This window comes from Muntiacus reevesi, chromosome 6 (assembly GCF_963930625.1).
Source record: "Muntiacus reevesi chromosome 6, mMunRee1.1, whole genome shotgun sequence".
In the NCBI taxonomy this organism is placed as follows: domain Eukaryota; kingdom Metazoa; phylum Chordata; class Mammalia; order Artiodactyla; family Cervidae; genus Muntiacus; species Muntiacus reevesi.
Window position 1 is genome coordinate 30,233,324 of NC_089254.1, and position 25,039 is coordinate 30,258,362.

The 25,039-nt window shown below is 41.0% G+C and overlaps 1 protein-coding gene and 1 pseudogene across 1 annotated transcript in view; one reads left to right on the plus strand and one right to left on the minus strand.

The window, feature by feature from the left end:
- The first annotated feature begins 235 nt into the window (after nt 1-235).
- Nucleotides 236-25,039, plus strand: part of MALSU1 (mitochondrial assembly of ribosomal large subunit 1) — a 33,129-nt gene continuing 8,325 nt past the window's right edge. Inside the window, exons 1-2 of the mRNA XM_065939795.1 lie at nt 236-544; nt 1,741-1,919. Of these exons, the coding sequence (XP_065795867.1) occupies nt 289-544; nt 1,741-1,919 (435 nt within the window). The 5' untranslated portion in view covers nt 236-288. The remainder of the gene's footprint in view (nt 545-1,740; nt 1,920-25,039) is intronic.
- Nucleotides 17,854-20,014, minus strand: LOC136170564 (vasculin pseudogene; annotated as a pseudogene).

Below are 25,039 nucleotides of genomic sequence, written 5' to 3' on the forward strand. Positions count from 1 at the left end.
TGTTTAGAAACAGAATCATTATAGCAAAAATGTAGTGTAAATTACAAAGTCACTTCAAAAAATAATTAATATTTACCTAATACCTAAATTCTTCCGGGTGACTGTTGGGTTACCATCCTCTTCCCCTGCATAGTTTTCATACTCCGCCCACGGCCCACCTTCTGGCCACGCCCACGCTCCTGACGTCAATTTTCCGTGCCGAGCCGTATTGACCTAGCCAATCGAAAGCCGCATACCTGCACGAGCCCCATTAAGCCCCGCCCTGTGAGTCGACGCAAGGCTATTACGATGGGGCCCGGCAGCTTTGTGGCGCTGCGGCTCGGGGCGCAGATGTGCTGCAGGGCCGTTTTTCCCCGCGCTTGGCCCGCGGCTGGTGCCGGGGGTCGGCTTCGGCTGCTGGCCGTGGGAACGCCTACGGCGAGGGCAACACTCAGCAGGGTCTGCCTGGCCCCGGACCGAGCGCGCGGCCTGCACGGCGGGCCAGGCCTGGAGGAGCAGGCGGAGGGGACAGCCGACGAGGGACTCCCGGAGTCTGGCACCGCAGGTACGGTGATGGAGTGGGGAGGCGGGTCCTGCTGAGTTCTTCTTTCTGTATTTTTCTCGCGGTCACAAAACTTCTACAAAGCACAACCGGAAGGGCCTGCAAAGGTTGTTGGCACCAGCTCTGCATTTCACAGTGAGACCAAGAGATGAACTGAATCAGTCTCCGAAACCCCAGGCGTCCGTCTGAACAGCCACGCCGGACTCTTGGCATTACACCCTCAGCGTCCTCATCTCCCTTCACTCTCTTCCTAGGGTCCCGAGAAATGGACTTGTCAAGAGTGTTGGGGCGTGAGAATTCTGAGGAGGAGCTGAGGGCTGGGGTCTAAAGGGTGCAGTAAGAAGCGCTAATAGGAGATATGGCCAATTTAAGGGCCTCTGATTTGTGTAACTTTTTAGACGCTTGAGAGATGGTAAACAGATCACACCTGTGAAAGTATGAGAGAGGTTAACATCTAGCGCCTTGGGAGTCAGCTTTAAAGCTTAAGAGAACCGTAAGTCCAGAAGCTATAATACATCACGGCGACAATCCAAGTATCTAAATCTCCAGGCGGGGGGTGGGGGGGGTAGATTTTCACAGATAACAGTTGTTACAGAACCCAAATGGTATTGTAAGAAAAACTTGAGAGTTCAGGATGAGAACTGCTGTTACACTTCTAGCCCTCGGTTTGGTAGATCTGGGGCCACACATACTTGGCTACGTCTGAGTTTCTCAGGTGAAGGTTGTGGGCCGGGTACTACCCAAGAGCCCTTCCAGTTCCCAGTGCTAGTTCTGTGACCCTTTCTGGCTGGAATTCAGTTTAATATGTCCCAGGGTGTTACCACCTCCCCAAATTGTGCTTCTCTTTTCCTCTTTGTGTAGCAGTTCTCTGCTTGAGCAGTGTTACTTGTTTCCTCAAGTACTGGAACAGAAGCGGTTATTGCTGGTGTATGGTACTTACTTGCATTTGCTAATAGGAAAGGATGTGGTGGCTCTCTGTGACCTGAGCACATTCCCAGAAAAGTCGAGCAGTGCTATATGAAGCCAGAGCCTGCGTTCAACTTCCAGGAGGCATGGGCCCTGTTGTTTTACAAAACATTTCAGATCTGAGCACTCTCCCAGAGGAGCAGTTTCGCTGTCAGCGGCCTGCATTTCTGAGTGCACAGCATGTCTGTCTTCACTTAGCCACCTGACACAACCAAATATTTTTTGCGTTTCAGATCATGCTGGTCCCAAGTTTGACATCGATATGCTGGTTTCACTTCTGAGGCAAGAAAATGCAAGAGACATTTGTGTCATCAAAGTTCCTCCAGAAATGAAATATACAGATTACTTTGTGATTGGTAGTGGCACTTCCACTCGACACTTACATGCCATGGCCTACTACATTGTGAAAATGGTAGGATGCTTTCTTTTTCTTTGAAATCTTCAACTTAATGGAATACTGTCAACGCATCAGACTGAAGAGCAGCACTTGAAAACTAAGCCCGTCACAGAGATTATATGAGAAACCCAGAATTGACACAAGTGTTTTATGTTCTTTGATGGTGAAAAAGTTATAAGGACCAATATCTAGCCTTAGTGGGTCAGGCTATTTCATATTCTTGTCTCTGTGTCAAGTAATGTGAGACAGACTAGAATACAGTATTACTGAGGGATTTCTGGAGCAAAACTGTCCAGTTACCCACTAGCCCTATGTGACTATGTGATTATAAATTAAAACTAAAAATTCAGTTCTTAAGCTGTACTAGCCACATTTCAGGTGCTCGGTGGCCACATGTGGCTTACTTGTACTGAACAGCGCAAATATAAAACATTTCTACAGTTGCAGAAAGTTCTGTTGGATAGTGCTGGCCTAGAGTTTAATTCAAATGAAAAGATTTAGTCCTTGTCTTCTGAATTCACAAGTCTAGTTGAGGAAAGAAAAGGTAGTTCATTTTCCAACTAGACTGAATAGGAATCAGAATGAGGAAGAAAATATACTTGGAAGCTGATTCTGATACCACTCTAGAGGCTAACATACTTCTTTCACCCTGTTGAAAATTAGTCATGGAGGGGACAGTCAAGACCAAAAGAGTACCTGAGATTGCCTTAGAGAAGAGTGGCAAAATAAGGAGACTGAGAACAAAACCCTGGTGCAACAGGGTAGAACAAAGGAAGATTCTTAAAAATGGGGTAGTTGGAGAGACAAAGAGAACTAGGAGGTCATGGAGGAAAAAGAACCTTAGGGTCTCTGTCAGATATAGTAGTAGAATAGAGTAAGTAAGACTTAGAAGTGACCATTGAACTTGGAGCTGTAAAAAGAATGAGAGATTTTTCAGAGAAAGTTTCTGTGGAAGAGCAAGGGAGGGGAATAGAAATGAGTTTTACAGAAATTTTAGGTGAGAAGGGAGAAAAGGGCAAAGTCAAGAAAGTTTTGTTGTTCTTGTTTATGGTAAAATGTATATAACATGAAACTTAACATTTTAGTCATTTTTAGGTGTGCAGTTAAGTGGCATTAGTTACACTCACATTGTTGTAGGAAGGTTACTACTATCCATCTCCAGAACATTTTTCATCTTGCAGAAAACTCTCGACACCTTAAACCAGAACTCCCCATTCTTCCTTCCCCTAGCCTCTGGCAGCACCATTCTGGTTTCCATCTCTGAACTTGACTACACTAATAAGTTCCTCCTTTGATGGAATCATACTTTTATTTGCCCTTTTGACTTACTTCACGTAGCATAACACTTTTCAAGGTTTTTCTGTGTTGTTGCATGTGTTAGAATTTTCTTCTTTTTAAGGCTGGATATTTATTTTAATGTATGTGTATACCATATTGTATCTTATCCACCCAAATGGTGGGCATTTGGGTTGCTTCTACCTTCTGACTATTGTGAATAATGCTGCTGTAAACATGAGTTCATGTTCCTGCTTTTAATTGCAGAAGTGAAATTGCCAGATCATGGTGATGCTATGTTTAATTTTATGAGGAACTATCATATTCTTTAACATAGTAGCTATACCACTTTATGTTCCCACCAGCAGTTCACAGGTGTTCAGATTTTTCACCACTTGTTATTTTCCGGTTTGTTGATAAATGAGTCTGAAAATGTGAAAGTGTTAGTTGCTCAGCCGTGTCCAGCTCTTTTTGACCCTGTGGATTGTAGCCCGCCAGGCTCCTCTTTCCATGGGATTCTCCAGGTAAGAATCCTGGAATGGGTTGCCCTTACTTTCTCCAAGGGATCTTCCCTACCCAGGGATTGATCCTGGGTCTCTTGCATTGCAGGTAGATTCTTTACTGTTTGAGACAGTCTAAGGATCATGAAGTAGTACTCCTGATTTTGATTTGCTTTTCCCTGATAATTAGTGAGGTTGAGCATCTTTTCACATGGTTATGAGCCCATTTGCAGCACTTGAATACGGTCCTTTGTCCATGTTTTAATTGATTTGTGTGTGTGTGTGTGTGAAGTTGCAGGAGTTCTCTGCATATTCTGGATATAAACCCTTTGTCATGTATGTGATTTGCAAATATTTTCTCCCATTCTATAGGTTGCCTTGTTACTCTGATAGTGACTTTTGATGCACAGAAGTTTTTTAATTTTTCTATCCTTGCCGTTGGTCTCATATCCAAGAAGTAAATGCCAACTCCAGTGTCGTGAGGCTTTCCCCACCATGTTTTCTTTGTTTTGGCTGTGTTGCATTGCAGGTGGGATCTTAGTCCACTGACCAGGGATCGAACTCACATCACTTGCGGTGGAAGCTTTGAGTCTTAACCACTGGACTGCCAGGGAAGTCCCTCCACTGTTTTCTTCTCAGGGTTGTATAGTTTTAGGTTTCATGTTGAAATCTTTGGTACATTTTGAATTCGTTTTAGTAGACGGTGTAAGATCTTGCATGTGGGTATCTAGTTTTCCCAACACTATGTTGAAAGGACTGTTGAGTGGACTTGGCACCCTTGTTGAAAAAAACATTTGAACATATGGGCTCTTTATTGAATTGGCCTGTAAGTCTGTCTTGATCACTGTTTTGATTACTGTAGCTGTGTGATAAGTTTTTTTTTTTTTTTTAAGTTTTTAAATTAGGAAGCTTGAGATCTTCAACTGTGCTCTTGCCTTTTAAAATTGTTTGTGGCTGTTTGGGGTCCCTTTAGATTACATATGCATTTTAGGATAGATATTTCTGTTTCTACAAAAGAAAAAAAGTTGTGGGATTTATAGGGATTGATTGTATTGAATCTGTAGATGGTCTTCACAATATTGTGTTCCAGTTCATGGGTACAGGGTGTCTATTTGTTGGTATCATCTTTGCGGCGTTGTGTAGTTTTCAGTGTACAAGTCTTGCTCCTTTGGTTATGTTTATTTCTAAGTATTTTATCCTTTTTTATTCTATTGCAAACGGGATTGTTTTCTTCATTTCCCTTTCAGGTTGCTTATTAAGTATACAGAAGCACAACTGGTTTGGGGATGTTGATCTCATATCCTGCAACTTGCTGAATCCATTTTTTCTAACAGGTTTTTTTGGGTGCAGTCTTTACGGTTTTATGGTATAAGTCATGTCATCTGCAAACTGAGATAGTTTTATTTCTTCCTCTCCAGTTTGGTTACTTTTTTCTTTTCCCTTGCTCTAATTGCCATGGCTAGAACTTCCAGTCCTGTGTTGAATAGAAAGTGGCAGAAGTGGACATTCTTGTCTTGTTTCTGATCTGAGAGGTAAAACTTTCATTTTTTGTCATTGAGTTTGATGATAGCTCATAGCTGTGGGCTTTTCACGTGTGGCCTTTATTATCTTGAGATTTTTTTTTTTAATCTTCGTTGAGTTTTTCTCATGAAGGGGTACTAAGTTTTGTTAAGTGGTTTTTCTGCATGTATTTGAGATGATCGTATGGTTTTTGTTCTTCATTTTGTTAATATGGTTTATTACATTGATTGACTTTCACGTGGAAACGTCCTTTTGAGAGATAAATCCCATGTGGTCTTGGTGTATTATTCTTTTAATGTGGTGTTGAATTTGGTTTGCTAGTATATTGACCTGCAGTTTTTTTCTTCCGCCAGGTAAGCCCCACATATACATACATCCACTCTTTTCTAGGTGATTACAGAGTCTTGTGTAGAGTTCCTGTGCTCTAAGTAGGTTGTTGCTGGTTATTTTATAGTACCGTCTGTATGCCAGTCCCAGTCGCCTAACTTATCCCTCTCCCCGTCCCCTTAATGACAGTTTCCTTTGTCTTTAATTGGGGTGTAATTGCTTTACAATGCTGTGTTGCTTTCTGCTGTACATCTGAGTGGCTAAGTTGTAGGAACACGGCCCATCACCTCCCTCTGAACCTCCGTCCACCCCCTGGGTCACCACAGAGCGCGGAGATGAGCTCCCTGCTCAGGTGGGACCTTCCCGCAGGTTCCCGCTAGCTAGCTGTTTTACCCATGGTGGTGTCTGCATGTCAGTCCCCATCTGCCAGCTCGCCCCACCCCTGCTCCCCCCTCCCCGTCCACCGTGTGTGCGCACCCCTCTCTCCACACCTCCATCTCTGTTCCCGCCGGCAGATGGGCTCACCTGCATTCCGCACGTGTGCCTTAATACACAGAACTTCTTCCTCTCTCTGACCTCCTGCACTCTGTACCGTGGACTCTAGGTCCGTCCCCATCACGAGTGGTGACCCGGCCTCGCCCCTCTTTGTGACTGCGTGACATCCCGTCGTGTGTATGTACCACGTCTCAGTCCGTTCATCCGTCGCTGAACATCCAGGCTTCTGGGTCCTGGCTGTTGTGGACAGTGCTGCAGTGAACACTGGGGTGCATGAGTCTTTTGAGTTACGGTTTTACCAGGTTATGTGCCCAGTAGTGGAATTGCTGGGTCACACGGTAGTTCTAGTTTTAGTTTTTCAAGGAATTTCCATACTGTTCTCCAGAGTAGCTGTGTCAACTTAAATTCCCACCAACAGTGCAAGAAGGTACCCTTTTCTTCACACCCTCTTAGACATTTAATGCTTGTAGATTTTTTAATGATGGCCATTCGGAAGTGTGAGGTGATGCCTCATTGTAAGTTTGACTTGCGTTTCTCTAATAATGAGTGATGTTGAGCATCTCTTCATGTGTTTGTTGGCCATCTGTATGTTTTCTTTGGAGAAATGTCTGGTTAGGTCTTCTGCCATTTTTTGATTGTTTTTTTTTTTTTTTTCATATTGAACTGCATGAGCTACTTGTTTACTTGGGAGATTAATCCTTTGTCACTTGTGTCCTTTGCAAATATTTTCTCCCATTCCGAAGGTTCTCTTTCTGTCTTGTTTATGGTTTCCTTTCCTGTGCATAAGCTTTTAAGTTTAATTAGATCCCATGTGTCTTCTGTTTTTCTTTTCATTTTCATTAATCTAGGAGGTGGATCAAAAAAGATCTTGGCTATAATTTATTTAAAGTAGTGTTCTGCGTAGGTTTTCTTTTCTTTTCTTTTTTTTCAGTTGGAGTATAATTGCTTTATTGTGTTGTGTTAGTTTCTGCTATCCAAAAAAGAGACCCAGCTCTATGTGTGACTGTATCTCCTTCCTCTTGAGCCTCCATCCCACCCCTCTAGGTCACCACAGAGCACGGAGCTAAGTTCCCTGTGCTCTCAGCAGCTTCCCAGTAGCTGTCGGCTTTACATGGGGTAACGTATATATTTCAGTGCTACTCTCTGAATTCATCCCACTGTGATGAATTGTGTCCCCATCCCCCACTGTGTTCACAAGTCTTGTCTCTATATCGGTGTCCGTATTCCTGCCCTGCAAATAGGTTCATCAGTGCCATATTTCTGGATTCTAATTAGGCGTTAATATGATATTTATTTTTCTCTCTCTGACTTACTCACTCTGTATGAGAGGCTCTAGATACAGTTCAACTGACTCAATTCCTTCCTTTTTATGGCTCAGTAATATTCCATTGTATGTATGTACCACATCTTCCTATTCCATTCATCCGTTGTTGGACATCTAGATTGCTTCCATGACTGTCATAAATAGTACAGCATTGAACATTGGGGTGCATGTGTGGTTTTTTTTTTTAATTTTTGGTTTTCTCAGGTTATATGCCCAGTAAGGGATTCCTAGGGCAAATAGTAGTTCTGTTTTTAGATATTTTCGTCATTAATGATCTTCTCTTTATTTTTTAATGGGCGTGGTGGTGATGGTGGTTTAGTCACTAAGTTGTGTCCGACTCTTGCGACCCCATGGACTGTAGCCCGCCAGGCTCCTCTGTTCATCGGATTTTCCAGGCAAGAATACTGGAGTGGATTGCCATTTCCTTTTCCAGGGGATCTTCCTGACCCAAGAATAGAACCCAGGTCTCTGGCATTGCAGGCAAATTCTTTACCAACTGAGCTATGAGGGTATAATTGCTTTAAAACGATGTGTTAATTTCTTCTGTCCAACAGTGAATCACCTGTATATACATATATCCCGTCTGTTTGGGCCTCCCTCCCACCCCAGCCCCCTCCATCCTACCCCTCTCCATCCCTCTGGGTAATCACAAAGCAGTGAACTGAACTCCCAGTGCTATGAGCAACTACCCACTAGCTAGCTGTTTTACACATGGCAGTATATTTATGCAATTCTACCCTCCCAATTGGTCTTACTCTCCCTGTCCCATGTGTCCATATGTCCATTCTCTACTTCTGTAACTCTATTCATGACCTGCATATAAGTTCAACTGTATCATTTTTCTAGATTCCATGTATATGTGTTAATATATGAGACTCGTTTTTCTCTTTCTGAGTTCACTCTGTATGAAAGGTTGTTGCTGAACCATGAAAGACGCTGGGTTTCTTGGCCTCTGGAGGAGAAGAATTCTATCCAGGGCCAGTGATGAGGCTTGATCACTCAGAGTTTTTGTGTAATAAAGTTTTATTAAAGTATAAAAGAGATAGAGAAAGCTTCTGACATAGACATCAGAAGGGGGCAGAAAGAGTGCCCCCTGCTAGTCTTTAGCTGGATATTATACAGCTACTAGCAAGCTATTAATTATAGAGAGGAGATGTCTCAAAACTCAGAGTGGCACCAGGCCACTCACCCACAACATGCGTTTTGAGATAACATTGGCACCAGATGAGTCATCCCAGGCCATAAAACGATTGACATGAATCTTGAAGAAAGGCAGGTTTCCAAGTAAATACTTAGTTTTATTAACATAGATTAGGAGAACAATGTATGAGTAAAACGTACAGGTTTGTCAAGTCCATTCTGAGTCTTAGGTGGAACTGACTTGAAGACAGTGTCTAGGGTAAATATGTAGTTCATTAACAGCTTAAACATTTCCATAAGAAAAGTGCTTTGGTTAGCTCAAGGTTTGAGAAAAATTAAGTTCAGGTGGAACCAGGTGTTGTCATGGCAACACAGAATTTTAAAAGGAAACTCTTTAAATTTGTATAGAGAAGGGGAAAAAGTATAACAGGAGTAGTTTGTTTCCTCCTGTTGCTTAACAGAGAGAAAAAATGTCTGACACTTGCAGCCTATTTCTTCCATTTGGAGACCCCTGGCCTTCCTGCCTGTTACCCTCTAAGAGTCAAGGACCATCCACAGCACAACAAATGACCTAGTTTCTTTCCATTTTATGGCTGAATAATATTCCAGTGTATGTATGTATTACATCTTCTTAATCCATTCATCTGTTGCCGGACATCTAGGTTACTTCATGTCCTGGCTTTTGTAAATAGTGCTGTGGTGAACATTGCGCACCATGTGTCTTTTTTAAAAACAGTTTTATTTATTTATTTATTTTTGGCTCAACTGGGCCTTTTTTGCTGCGTGAGCTTTTCTCTAGTTGTGGTGAGCGGGGGCCACTCTCTAGTTGGGGTGCATGGGCTTCTCAGTGCCTTGGCTCTAGGGCCTGTGGGCTTCGAGCCTCAGTGGTTGCAGCATGTGATGTGGGCCCAGCAGTTGTGGTTCCTGGGCCCCAGAGCACAGGCTCAATTGTTCCGTGCACGGGCTTAGTCACGATGAAGTACCTGAGATCCTCCCAGACCAGGGATGGAACCCATGACTCTATTCCTGCCTGCATATAGCTTCATCTGTACCATTATCTGTACAAATATTAATACACACTTTTGTTATTTTGTTTCTGACTTCACTCTGTATGACAGACTCAGGGTCCGTCCATGCCGCTACAGATGACTTAATTATCTTCCTTTTTATGGCCGAGTAATATTCCCTTGTGTATATATACATACCATATCTTTATCCATTCATCTGTGGATGGGCATTTAGGTTGCTTCCATGTTCTGGATATTGTAAATAATGTGTTGAATATTGGGGTGTATATATCTTTTTGACTTAGTGCTTTTCTCAGATTATATACTTGGTAGTGGGATTGCTTGGGCATATGGTAGTTCTATTTTCAGATTTTTTTTTTTTTTTTACCACATTAATGATCTTTTATTTTTTAAATTTATTTTCTCATTGGAGTACAATTGCTTTATAATGTTGTTAGTGTGTGCTGTCCGACAAAGTGAATCACCTATATGTGTACGTACATACCCTCCCCTCTGGGGCTCCCTCCCACTGCCATGCCCTCCATCCCATCACCCCTTTATGTCGTCATAAAGCCCTGAGCTGGGCTGTCTGTGCTATGCAGGGGCTTCCCACTACCTGCCTGTTGTACTCATCACACTATATATTTCAGCGCTCGTCTCTACATTCATCCTGTCCTGCACTTCCCCCATGTCCGTATGTCTGGTGAATACTTCCGGGACTCTTTTCCTGGCCTGCACATATGTTCATCTGTACCATTTTCCTGGATTCCATATATGTGTTAATATACAATATTTGATTTTCTCTTTCTAACTTACCTCACTCTGTATAACAGATTCTGGTTCCATCCACATCATTACAAATGACCCAATTTCATTCTTTTTTATCTCTGAGTAGTATTTCATATTGTGTGTGTGTAAACCATATCTGCTTATCCATTCATCTATGAATGGACATTTAGTTTGCGTCCATGTCCTGGCTATGGTGAATACTGCTGCAGTGAACATTGTGATGTGTGTGTCTTCTTGAATTATGGTTTTCTCTGAGTATATACCCAGTAGTGGGGTCACTGGGTTATGTGATAGTTCTATTTTTAGTTTTGTTTCATGAATAATGGTCTTTTTTTAAAATTTATTTTTAATTGGAGTAAAATTGGTTTACAGTGTTATGTAGTTTCTTTTGTACAACAGTATGAATAAGTTATAAGTATACATATATCCCTTCCCTTCCACCCCCCGCCCCAGCCGTATGGGTCATCACAGAGCATCGAGCTGCATTTCCTGTGCTATACCTCAGCTTCCCACTACTTACTTATTTTATTTTATTTTTTTAAAAATATTGTGAACCATGACTCATTACACATTTTATTCAAAGCTTAATTAATAAATATTTCTTCTTGCTAAGACAGCTTTTATTGTCACTAGGTGCTACTGATTTTTGAGAAATAGAGCCACTCCACACTGAATCCACTGGTCTTGGTTGCCCCCACACGGAATGTTGATATTGATCACCACACGATCCCTTTCAGCACTTGTGTAAACAGGCAAAGATATGCACTCATCAGGGGAATACGGACCATATGCAGCCTGTGGAATCCAGCCCATAAAACAAGGGAGAACTGACGATACACTAGGAGAATCATGCTCATTTTCAGAAAGTCGATTTCCATCAAAACTGCATCCTTCCAGCAGTAAGCCACTGATGTGCCTCAACTAGTGTAGATGTTAATAGCTCAGTTGTGCCAGACTCTCTGCGACCCCATGGACTGCAACCCACCAGGCTCATCTGTCCATGGGATTTTCCAGGCAAGAATGCTGGAGTGGGTTGCCATTTCCTTCTCCATACTTCTGTATTTTATACATGGTGATGTTTATGTGGCAACACTACTCTACCGATTTGTTTCACACTCCCCATCCCTTGGGTTCACATGTCCATTCTCTACTTCTGCATCTTTATTTCTGCCCTGCAGAAAGGATCATCTGTACCATTGCTCTGCATGCCGTATCCGTATGTTAGTATGTGGTATTTGTTTTTCTGACTGGTCCATCCGCATCACTACAAATGACCCAATATTCCTTTTTATGGCAGAATAATACTCCATTGTGTACATATATGTATATACACACACACACACACACACCCCCCACATCTTTTTTGGGTATGATTATCTATTTTTAAATGAAACAAAGATGAATATTCTTAATGGTAAAAGGTACTATTCACAAAGAAGATAGACATCATAAACCATTAGACACCCAATAACAAAGAAACAGAAATATATAAAGCAAAAATCAGAAGAAAATAGAAGGGAAAAGAAAAAAATATATAGTCATAATGAGATGTATTAACATTTCTCTGAGAGTATTTTATCAAGTGCAGGAAAAATAAGAATAAAGGCATTTTGAATGATGTCATTAATAATTTAAAATATAATAGATTTCTATTTATATGAATTTGTATTAACCTTATATCCTACACAAATATATTTAAAGTTTTGTATCTCATACATTGTTATTAGATGTCCATAGGACATTTAGAAAAACTGGCAAAAAAGAAAAACAGTACTAAATTTCAAAGAGTAGAATTCTTTTTTTCTTGTGATTCAGTTAAACATATATTATTTTTGAAATTATTTTCCATTTCAGGTGATTACAAGATATTGATTATAGTTCTGTGTGCTATATAGTGAACCTTTGTTACTTTTTGGATATCTTTTTTTTTTTTTTAATTAGAAATCTAGTATTCTATACTAAGTCAAACAAGTGGAATCAAAATGTAGATTTTGATTTGATAAATTTTTTAGTTAGGCAAAACTTGTAAGTTTTCTAAAATATATATAGTTATACATATTATCTGTATATATGTATACAAGGGCTTTTCTTCCATGCTTGATAAAGCCTTGAGAAAGAACATCCAAATAAAAGAGATGGAGAAGGTGGAAAACAAACTAAATGAAATGGGATCAGTGAAAATGAAATAGAAAAAATGAAATAAATTGGATAAAAGATCCTCATATAGTCCAGTTGTTTTTAAACATGGCTGCTCATTAGAAACGTATGGAACTCTGTCCAAAATACAGCAATACCTGGGTATTTGTATTTTTCAAAAAATTCCAAGATAATTTTGATGTGCATTTGGATTTTTAAAAGTGATTATAAGGTTTTCTACTAAATGGTTGTTTTGGTGATATAGAATTCTGTTATTTTTCTGTTGACCAATCATGATACACAAGTGAGTAATAGTTACATAATCACAATATTGAAAGATGTTTATCAGTTTTCACAACCAATAGCCAGACAAAAAATAAAAGATAATTGCAAGCCATAATGGGAGCATGATTAACCTAACAGTATAGAATAATTACATACACTTTGGGGGGTCAGGTGGAGTGATGTGTGGTGAGTGGAAGTGCATACATGCACATGCTTCCATCTGCTCAGTCTCTGTCTTCGGTTGGTGCATTTAATCCATTTACATTTAAGGTAATTATCAATATGTATGATCCTATTACTGTTTTCTTAATTGTTCTGGGTTTATTTTCTGTAGGTATGCCTTTTCCTTCTCTTGTTTTCTGCCCAGAGAAGTGGTGCTGAATTCCCTTTACTTTTGCTTGTCTGGAAAGCTTTGGATTTCTCCTTCAAATCTGATTGAGTGTCTTGCTGGATAGAGTATTCTTCGTTGAGATTCTTCCCTTTCCTCACTTTCAGTATATCCTGCCATTCCCTTCTGGCTTGTAGAGTTTCTATTGAGAAATCAGCTGATAGACTGATGGGAGTTCCATTGCATGTTGTCGTCTTTCCCTCGTTGCTTTTAATATTTTATCTGTCTTTAATTTTTGTCAGTTTGATTACTGTGTGTCTCAGTGTGTTCCTCCTTGGGTTTATCCTGCCTGGGACTCTCTCTGCTTCCTGGACTTGGTTGACTATCTCCTTTCCCATGTTAGGGAAATTTCCAGCTATTATCTCTTCAAATATTTTCTCAGGTCCTTTCTCTTCCTTCTGGGACCCCTATAATGCTAATGTTGATGTGTTTAATGTTATCCCAGAGGTCTCTTAGGTTGTCTTCATTTCTTTTCATTCTTTTTTCTATATTCTATTCTGTGGCAGTGATTTCTGCATTCTATCCTCCAGGTCATTTATCCGTTCTTCTGCCTCAGTTATTCTGTTAGTGATTCCTTCTAGTGTATTATTCATCTCTGTTTGTCTGTGCTTTAGTTCTTATAAGCCTTGGTAAACATTTCTTGCATCTTCTCAATCATTGCCTCCAATCTTTTTCTGATGTCCTGAATCATCTTTGCTATCATTATTCTGAACTCTTTTTCTGTAAGGTTGCCTACCTCCACTTAATTTAGTTTTTTTTGGGGGGGGGGTTTGTCTTGTCCCTTTATCTGGGACGTAATTTTCTGCTTTTTCATCATGATTAACTTTCTGTAATGTGGTTTTTGTTTTAGTTGCTGTAGAACTGTGTTTCTTTATTTTTATTTTTTAATTTTTTTCCCATTTATTTTTATTAGTTGGAGGCTAATTACTTTACAATATTGTAGTGGGTTTTGCCATACATTTACATGAATCAGCCATGGTTTTACATGTGTTCCCATCCCGATCCCCCCTCCCGCCTCCTTCTCCATCCCATCCCTCTGGGTCTTCCCAGTGCACCAGCCCTGAGCACTTGTCTCATGCATCCAACCTGGGCTGGTGATCTGTTTCACCTTGATAGTATATTTGTTTCAATGCGATTCTCTCAGAACATCCCACCCTCGCCTTCTCCCACAGAGTCTAAAAGTCTGTTCTATACATCTGTGTCTCTTTTTCTGTTTTGCATATAGGGTTATCGTTACCATCTTTTTAAATTCCATATATATTCGTTAGTATACTGTATTGGTCTTTATTATTCTGGCTTGCTTCACTCTGTATAATGGGCTCCAGTTTCATCCATCTCATTAGAACTGATTCAAATGAATTCTTTTTAATGGCTCAGTAATATTCCATGGTGTATATGTACCACAGCTTCCTTATCCATTCATCTGCTGATGGGCATCTAGGTTGCTTCCATGTCCTGGCTATTATAAACAGTGCTGCGATGAACATTGGGGTGCACGTGTCTCTTTCAGATCTGGTTTCCTCAGTGTGTATGCCCAGGAGTGGGATTGCTGGGTCATATGGCAGTTCTATTTCCAGTTTTTTAAGGAATCTCCACACTGTTCTCCATAGTGAGTGTCCTAGTTTGCATTCTCACCAACAGTGTGAGCGGGTTCCCTTTTCTCCACACCCTCTCTAGCATTTATTGCTTGTAGACTTTTGGATAGCAGCCATTCTGACTGGCGTGTAATGGTGCCTCATTGTGGTTTTGATTTGGATTTCTCTGATAATGAGTGATGTTGAGCATCTTTTCATGTGTTTGTTAGCCATTTATATGTCTTCTTTGGAGAAATGTCTGTTTAGATCTTTTTCCCACTTTTTGATTGGGTCATTTATTTTTCTGGCATTGAGCTGCAGGAGTTGCTTGTATATTTTTGAGATTAATCCTTTGTCTGTTGCTTCGTTTGCTATTATTTTCTCGCATTCCAAAGGCTGTCTTTTCACCTTACTTATAGTTTCCTTTGTTGTGCCAAAGCTTTTAAGTTTAATTAGGTCCCATTTGTTTATTTTTGCTTTTATTTCCAATATTCTGGGAGGTGGGTCATAGAAGATGTTGCTGTGATTTATGTCAGAGAGTGTTTTGCCTATGTTCTCTAGGAGTTTTATAGTTTCTGGTCTTACATTTAGATCTTTAATCTATTTTGAGTTCATTTTTGTGTATGGTGTTAGAAAGTGTTCTAGTTTTATTCTTTTACAAGTGGTTGACCAGTTTTCCCAGCACCACTTGTTAAAGAGGTTGTCTTTTTTCCATTGTATATTCTTGCCTCCTTTGTCGAAGATAAGGTGTCCGTAGGTACGTGGATTTATCTCTGGATAAAACACTGATGAAGGAAAACTGTAGAACTGCGATTCTTCTTGCTTCTTCTGTCTGCCCTCTGGTGGAGGGTACCAGGCCTGTGTAAGCTTCCTGATGGGAGGGACTGTGGTGGGGAAAAGCTGGGTCTTGCTCTGGTGGGCAAGGCCTTGCTCAGATCCAACTATCTGCTGGTGGATGGGGTTTGCACTCTCTCCCTGATACCTTTTTGACCTGAGGCGCCTCAGCCCTGAGGTCTATGGACTCTGGTAGGGTTAATGGTGACCCCCCCAAGAGGGTTTATTTACTCCAGGGGGGACCTTCCCAGACAGCTGCTGCCAGTGGCCCCCTCCCTGTGATGAGCCCCTGCCAACCCATGGCTCCACAGGAGACCCTCCAACACTAGCAGGTAGTTTCGGTTCAGTCTGCTGTGGGTCACTGCTCCTTTACTCTGAGTCTTGGTTCACACAAGGTTCTGTTTGTGCTTTCTAAGACTGGAGTCTCTTTCCCTGCCTAGTCCTGCGGAAGTCTTGTAATTGAATCCCTTTGGCTTACCAGTGAAATTACCTGGGGATTCTCAGGCCCTCTGTCAGATGCCCAGGCTGGGAAGCCTGACGTGTTTTAGAACCCTCACAACAGTGGGAGAACTTCTTTAGTATTATTCTTCTCCAGTTTGTGGGTTACGCATCTGGCAGGTATGGGATTTTATTTTATCGTGTTTGTGCCTCTCCTACCATCTTGGTGTGGCTTCTTCTTTATCTTTGGACATGGGGTATCTTTTTCTGGTAGATTCCAGCATCCTCCTGTCAATGGTTGTTCCACAGCTAGTTGTGATTTTGGTGCTCTCGCAGGAGGAGATGAGTGCACGTCCTTCTACTCCACCATCTTGAATCCGAAGCCTACCACACCTTTTTTTTTTTTTTTTTTTAATTTTTCAGTGGGTTTTGTCATACATTGATATGAATCAGCCATAGAGTTACACGTATTCCCCTTCCCGGTCCCCCATCCCACCTCCCTCTCCACCCGATTCCTCTGGGTCTTCCCAGCCCATCAGGCCCGAGCACTTGACTCATGCATCCCACCTGGGCTGGTGGTCTGTTTCACCACAGATAATATACATGCTGTTCTTTTGAAACATCCCACCTTCACCTTCTCCCACAGAGTTCAAAAGTCTGTTCTGTACTTCTGCGTCTCTTCTTCTGCCCTGCATATAGGGCCATCGTTACCATCTTTCTAAATTCTGTATATATGTGTTAGTATACTGTAATGTTCTTTATCTTTCTGGCTTACTTCACTCTGTATAATGGGCTCCAGTTTCATCCATCTCATTAGAACTGATTCAAATGAATTCTTTTTAACGGCTGAGTAATATTCCATGGTGTATATGTACCACAGCTTCCTTATCCATTCATCTGCTGATGGGCATCTAGGTTGCTTCCATGTCCTGGCTATTATAAACAGTGCTGCGATGAACATTGGGGTGCACGTGTCTCTTTCAGATCTGGATTACCACACCTTCTTAAGCCATTCATCTGTTTATGGACCTCTAGGTTGCTTCCATATCCTGGGTTTTGTAAATAGTCCTGCATTGAGCATTGGGGTCAGTGTGTCTTGTTGAATTATGGTCGTCTTAGGTTATATGCCCAGTAGTGGGATTGCTGGGTCATATGATAGTTCTGTTTTTAGGGGATTTTTTTTTTTTCATGAAAAGTGGTATTTTATTTAATTTTTAAAATATATTTTAGTTGGAGTAGAATTGGTTTAGATTGTTGCATTAGTTTTCAATGTATGGCACTCTGAATGACTTACAAGTATACATATATTGCCTTGAGTGTCCCACCCGTCCCATTGCTGAGTCCCTCACCTCTGCGTCATCACAGAACTTGAAGCAGAACAGTCTGTTTTACACATGGCAGTGTGTATATGTCAACACTAGTCTCCCAAATCATCCCACCCTTGCCTTTCTCCATGTCCACATGTCCCTGCTCTATGTCTGCCTTGCTATTCCTGTCCAGCAAGTTCATCTGTACCATTTTCCTATATTACTTATATATGTGTTAATACACGATATTTGTTTTTCTCACTTCATTCTGTATGACAAACTCTGGGTCCATCCACATCATTGCACATGCTCGTTTTGTTCCTTTCTGTGGCTGAGTAACACACCATTGTGTGGCCTTCCCATGTAGCTCAGTTGGTAAAGAAACTGCCCGCAGTGCAGGAGACCCGGGTTCAATCCCTAGGTCCAGAAGATCCCCTGGAGAAGGAAATGGCAACCCACTCCAGTGTTCTCGAGAATCCCATGGGGAGAGGAGCCTGGTGGGCTACAGCCCATGGTGTCACAAGAGGTGGACATGACTTAGTGACTAAACCACCACCACCAATACACCATTGTATGTATGTGCCACATTGCTTTTTTTTTTTTTTTTTTGCAAAACATTACACAATTTTTTTATTATTAAATGAGAAACTCTCATTTGTTACATCGTCACATTGCTAGTCAGAGAAATGCTGCAGTGATGAAGAAAGTCAATGTTGGATCAACCAAAGTCCTCATTTCTACAACATTCATTTACAAAGAAATAATGTTCAACACAGCCCAACACAACATTCTTGGTTTTCCTCATATTGAAGTCCCCCCAAAAAATCATCTTCTAATGGGGTATTTTACTACATAAATTATAGTTCTTCATTTTTACAATTCACCCCAAACTGTATGAGAGATGTATCACACTATAATTCTAAAGCTGTTAGGAAATCCTTCACACATCGTCGTCATCCGATGTGTCACTGCTACTTGTCTCTGTGTCCTCATTCTCAATAGTGGGTTTGAAAGTGCTGTTTTTCCAGTGTCCAAACTTGAAGTCACAGATCAGGTCATTTTTCAAAATTTTTCCTCAGACCATTCTTCTGTAACTGTTCGCTAATAACTTGGAATTCTCTCATTTCATCCTCAGTTAAGGGTGCACATGTTTCATCATTTTCACTGTCTTCTTGCCAACCTATCTCCTTTAACAGTGTGTGTTCTGCTTCAAGTGAACTAGAAAGAACATGAGTCTGTGGGAAGGTTGAAGACCGAATGATCTGTTGGGAAATTACTGAGGCATTGCCATTCTCTTGTGGAATTTCATTTTCATCGAAGTTTCGATTTATATCCCTTTCTTGGTGAGTACTATTGCTGTTATGCAAATTAAATGCGTCGTCATCCTTTTCTGAGCCCACATGGCTTTCATCTTCATGCTCCTCTTCCACTCTGTTCCTTTTCAATGCTTTCAAAAACTCACTCTTCTTATCTGTGCGCATTCGTGTCAGTTTGGTTAGACGAGGCTGCTGATTAAGTTTGTCCACAAGTGAAGAAGAATTTGAGCGATTACACTCTTTCACTGAAGTTGTTGATGGACTAAAATTCTTGGCAGTTGATTTAAAAGCATTAAAGTTGCCAACACCATATGTAGACTCATGAGGGAAAGAAGTCCCAACTTTATTTTCTTTAGTTTGGCTTTTCCATTGTGTAGGTTTTGTAGGTGGAGCAGCAGGTTTAGGAACTAAGCCTTTATAAACACTTGGACCAGTCCCATTCTTAACTGGCTGTGACTGAAGATTTCCTACTACTGGGAATCCAGATAGTTGTAAGTCTTTTGTATTACCTTTCTTAATGACCAGCATCCTTTGAGTTCTAGATTTAGGATTCGGGGGATATTCTAAGAGAGGAGCTTGGGAGATTTTTTTGGTTGGGTATGTGTGTGTCTGGGCGTGTAGGCCCTATACACCCGCAGCTAAAGATTTATTCTGATTTAGTTCTCTCTCATATTCAGGATTTAGAGATGGAAAATCCTTAGCCTCAAACTGCTTGCGTTCTCTCTTGTCTTCTTTCCTCCCTGTTTCACTATCAGGTATGTTGTTTTCATGTAGTCCTTGGCTTTTTCCAGAATGGAAAATACTGCTACGAGAACGGGAACTTCCACCATGGTACCCCCTCGATGATTTATGTTTTCAGTACCATTTCTTCCATGTGTACGCCATCCATTTTTTTCTTTTCTTTCAAAGTTACCTCCATTAGGACGTCCAATACCAGAATCAAACCCATCTGAAGAGTTGTGTCGTCGGTGGTTCACATCGTAACGATTTTCTGTCCATGAAAAGTTTTCAGAATGCTTTTCAAAATTCAGTGACGACTTTGTTGATGATGGTGGGGTAGGAAAATTAAGCCAGGCTGGAGCAAAGTCATGCTGCACCATTTAGGTCCAGTCTCTCCAACTCAGCGAAACAAGGTTTCAACACCTCATGGCAAGTCCAAATTCCAACAGGACTGCACAGGAAGGTGTTGGGTTTGTCTCTGTAATCTTTATGTTTTCCAGTTTGTTTTTTTTATTTTGTATCCTCTGAAATAATATCCAAGTTCTTTGAAGACACTTAACCTATGGCTATTTGACATAGAGTTACTTCAGTCAGCTACCCATACTTCTTTTTAAAGTTTTCATATGGCTATCGCCAGAATTAGCCAAGTTCCTTGGATTTTAAGGTTTCAAAGTCTTCTTTATTATTCCATGTACTTGACACTGTTGTACTTATCCACTCCAGATGAAATAATCCAATTTTTGAGTCAAAAAGCAAAAACAAAAAGAAAATTTCACATCTCAAGAGCATTCCTAAACATCAGCATAAACAGACTATCTCAATACTACCATGCTGCTGGGAAACTGCCACATCTTAAATTTCCACGTAAATAAAAGATAAAAGCATGGAGAAGGAAATGGCAACCCACTCTAGTACTCTTGCCTGGAAAATTCCATGGACAGGGAAGCCTGGTAGGCTACAGTCCATGGGGTTGCAAAGAGTCAAAAAAAAAAAAAAAAGATAAAAGCAAAAAAACTCTGTATTCATTCAATGTCTTCATTTAGAAAAGCTGTCCCATTGTGACATGAAAAGGGCTGAGGTCAAAAATTTCTAAAACTTTTAATAAAGGTAAAAATAAACTGCCATGAAAAACTTCAGCAATATTTAAACAGTAATTTGAAAACTGCCGAAACTACTCAGTACACAAATCAAACACATCTTACGTTTTGGCTGAAGAACACCAACAGGGGAGGGGCTGGGGGAGGCAAAAATACCACCAGCTGAAACACTTTAAACCAGTTATATGATCCGTTTGAACCAAAATACTGAAGAAATGCCTGGAACTCTTTTTAAGTAGCTTGTAGAATTGTTCACTACTATTAATTCACTTCAGAGATGATTAAAACTTCAGAGAAGTTTTAATGAACTTCTGGGGTAAAATTATCCAAAAACATTGTAATTCCAAAATGGCCACTTGAAATATCCGGGGCCTTTTACACAAAACCTAGAAGGTGATCTTCATATCTGAGTAATTCAGTCACCTTCTGCCGCACCAGAGGTGCCCCTGGCCTAGGGGTGCCGCTGCGCTCAATCCCGGGAGGAGGTTTTCGTACTTTGAATAATCCCCCTTGGCCGCTTTTCCCTCCCCCACAACCAGCCTCAGTCCCAAAATGGCGCCGCCCGATCCGCGATGTTCTGGGCCAAGGCTCGCCCGTGCCACGTTTCTTAATCCGTTTATCTGTGGATGGACATCTAGATTGCTTCCATGTCCTGGACGTTGTAAATACTGCTGCACTGAACATTGGGGTGCATGTGTCTTTTTAAATTACAGTTTTCTTAGGATACATGCCCAGTGAGGGATTCCTAGACCATACGGTACTTCTATTTTTGGTTAGTTTTATTTGTCCAGCATTATTGATCTTTTAAAAATTCTTTTGCGTTTATTTTAAAATTGGACTACAATTGCTTTACACTGTTGTGTTAGTTTTTGCTGTCCCGCAGAGTGAATCAGGTACATGTACACACATATACCCAGCTTGGGCGTTTTTCCCACTGCCACCCCCTCCATCCCCTCCCTTTAGGTCGTCACAGGGCAGTGAGCTGAGGAGCTGTACAGCAGCCTCCCACACATGTCACTGTGCACATGACAGCGCTGCTCTCCTTAACCGGACGCACCCATCCCTTTCCACGTGTCCACGTGACGTTCTCCACTTAAGCAGATCCATTCATGACCTGTATGTAAGTTCATCTGTATCATTTTTTAGATTCCAAACACATGTGTTAATATATGATGCTTGATTTCTGAGTTACTTCACTCCGTGTGACAGACCCTAAGTCCATCCACAGCAAACTACAGGTTACCCAGTTTCCTTCCTTTGGGGGCTGAGTAGTACTCCATTATATGAATCTACCACGTCTTGTTAACCATTTGTCTGTGGATGGACGTTTAGGTTGCTTCCACGTCCTGACCATTGCGAACAGTGCTGCAGTGAACATAGCAGCGTGTGTCTTTCTGAGTTGTGGTTTTCTCTGGGTATATACACATCAGTGGGATTGCTGGGTCATAGGACAGTTCTGTCATTAGGGTTTTTTTTTTTTTTTTCATGAATAATGGTTTTCTATTTTTTTTAATTTATTTTTAATTGGAGTAAACTTGATTTGAGTGTTATTTTCTGCTGTAAAACAATGTGAATGAATTATACACATATCCCCTTCCCCTTGGGCCTCCCTTCCACACAGCCCTCTCCCCATCCTGCCGTTCTGGGATATCACCGAGCGTTGAGCTGCGCTCCCTCTGCTATACGACTGCTCCCTCCATGTATTTTACATGTGGTGGTGTATGTGGCAGTGCTGCCCTTTTGTTTGTCCCACCTTCCCCTTCCCTGTGTCTGCATATTTGTTCTCTGCTTCTCCATCTCTGTTTTTCCCCTGCAAGTAGGTTCATCTGTTCCAATTTTCTAGATTCCATATATCTGTGTTAATATGTGTTACTTGATTTTCCTTTCTGACTGACTTCACTCTGTTTGAGAGTCTAGTCCTATATCACTACAAGTAGCACAGTTCTGTTCCTTTTAATGGCTGAGTAATATTCCATTGCATGCGTCCCACATCTTTATTCATTTGCTGTGGGTAGACCTTCAGGCTGCTTCCGTTTCCTGACTTTTGTCATTAGTTCTGCAGTGAGCAAGGCTGCTTCCGTTTCCTGACTTTTGTCATTAGTTCTGCAGTGAGCGTTGGGGTACCTCTGCCTTGCTGAATGACGGTTTTCTCAGGGTATATACCGGTAGTGGATTGCTGTGATATAGCAATTCCATTTTTAATCTTTTTTCAAGATTAGTGATCTTTCATTTCTTTAGTCTACATGTTAACTGGAGTATAATTGCTTTACAATATTGTGTTAGTTTCTGCTGTTCAAAATAAAAAGAATCAGCTGTTTGTATACATCTGTTCCTTTTGTGAGCCTCCCTGCACCCCAGCCCGTGTCGTCCCACTGCTGTCGTCACAGAACACCAAGCTGAGCTCCCAGGGGTGCACAGCAGCACCCACCGGCTGTCTATTGATACTTCACACGTGGCCGTGTATGTATGGCGAAGCTCCTCTCCCCGGGCGTCCTCTCCGTCCCTTCCCTCGTGTCCATATGTCCGTTCTCTACTTCTGTGTGTCTGTTCCTGCCTTGCACGTCATTTCATCTGTACCATTTTTCTAGATTCCATATGTTTGTGATAATATGTCATATTCGTTTTTCTCTTTGAGTTTTCTCTGTATGACAGAGTCAGGGACCATCCACAGCTCTACAAATGGCCCAGTTTCATTCCTTTTTATGGCTGAATAATGTTCCATTGTATGTGTGTACCACATCTTCTTAATTCATTCATCTGTGGATGGACATCTAGGTTTCTTCCATGTCCTGGATATTGTAAATAGTACTGCATTGAACATTGGGGTGTATATGCCCTTTTGAATTATTGTTTTCTCAGATTTTATGCCCAGAAATGTGATGACTGGGGCTTATGTTAGTTCTTTTTATTTTCTTTTTAAGATTACTGACCTTTTTTCAGTTTTTTTAATTTGAATTTTTAACTGACTCTAATTAATTTAGAATGTTTTGTTAGTTTATATTGTCCACCAGAGTGATCAGCTATATTTATACATAATCCCCTCCATTTGTGACTCCCTCCCACCCCTCTAGGAAATCACAAAGCACCAAGCTGAGGTCTTTAGCTCTACAGCAACTTCCCACTTACTAGGTGTTTTTCACATGGCAGTGTATATATGCAAGGCTGCTCTCTCCATTGTTCTTACCCTCCCCTTCATGCATGTCCAAATGTCTGTTCTCTACTTTTGCAACTCTTTTCATGACCTGCATATATGTTTATATGTCTAATTTTCCTAGATTCTATATATGTGTTAATATACAGTATTTGGTTTTCCGACTTATTACTTCACTCTGTACAACAGACTCTGGTTCCATCCATATCTTTGAATGACCCAGTTTCCTTCCTTTTTATGGCTGAGTAATATTCCATTGTATATACATACCACATCTTCGCAACTATTCATCTGTGGATGGACATTTAAGCCGCGTCCTTGTCCTGGCGTTTTTGAACAGTGCTGCAGTGAACTTTGTGGTGCGTGTGTCTTTTTCAATTATGGTTTTCTCTGGGTGTATACACAGTGCAATTACCGATTCATGTGCAAGTTCTATTTTTAGTTTTTTTTCATGAATAATGGTTGTTTTTTAAAAATTTATATTTAATTGGCATATGATGGATTCACAGTGTTGTGGCTGTTTCTGCTCTACAGCAGTGTGAAGGAAATATAAGTATACGTATGGCCCCTCCCCCCCCCCACCAAATCACACCATCTGAGTCTTCACAGAGCATGGAGCTGAGCGCCCTGTGCTACAGAGCAGCTCCCAGGAGCTATGTATTTTATAGATGGTAGTGTATACATTGGCAATGCCACTCCACCAGTTCATCCCACCTTGCCCTTCCCCCATGGCCACATGTTTGTTCTCTGCTTCTGCATCTCTGGTTTTGCCCTGCAGATAGGTTCGCATGTACCAGTTTTCTAGATTCCGTGTATATGTGTTAATATATGGTATTTGATTTTCTGGTCTGACTTACTTTACTCTGTATGACAGACTCTAGGTGCACCCATATTGCTACTTTATGGCTAAATAATATTTCATTGTATTTTCCATATCTTATCCACTCATCTGTGGATGGAGATTTAGGTTGCTTATATATCCTGGCTGTTGTAAACAGTGCTGCAGTAAACATTTGGGTGTGTATATATCTTGGTGAATCATGGTTTTCTCATCCCCACTAGTGGGATTGCTGGAGCAGACAGCATTAACAGTATGAAATTTTAATTTTATTAACATACAGTATTAACTTCTAATTTTTTTAGGATTATTAATCTGTTATTTATTGCTTTAAATTTATTTTTAATTGGAGTATAATTGCTTTACACTATTGTTTGTGCCGTCCAACAGAGTTAGCTATATGTATACATATATCGTCTCCTTTGCATTTCCCTCCCACTGCTATTTCCTCTCATCCCACCCTCTGCGTTCTTTATTCATTCATCTGTGGACAGACATGTAGATACCTTCTGTGTCTTGACTTTGTAAGTAGTGCTGCAGTGAACATTAGGGTGCATGTGTCTTTTTGGATTATCATTCTCAGAGTATATCCCCAAGAGTGGAATCTCTGAGTCATGTGCTAATTCTGCTTCCTTCATAGCTCAGTTGGTAAAGAATCTGCCTGCAATGCAGG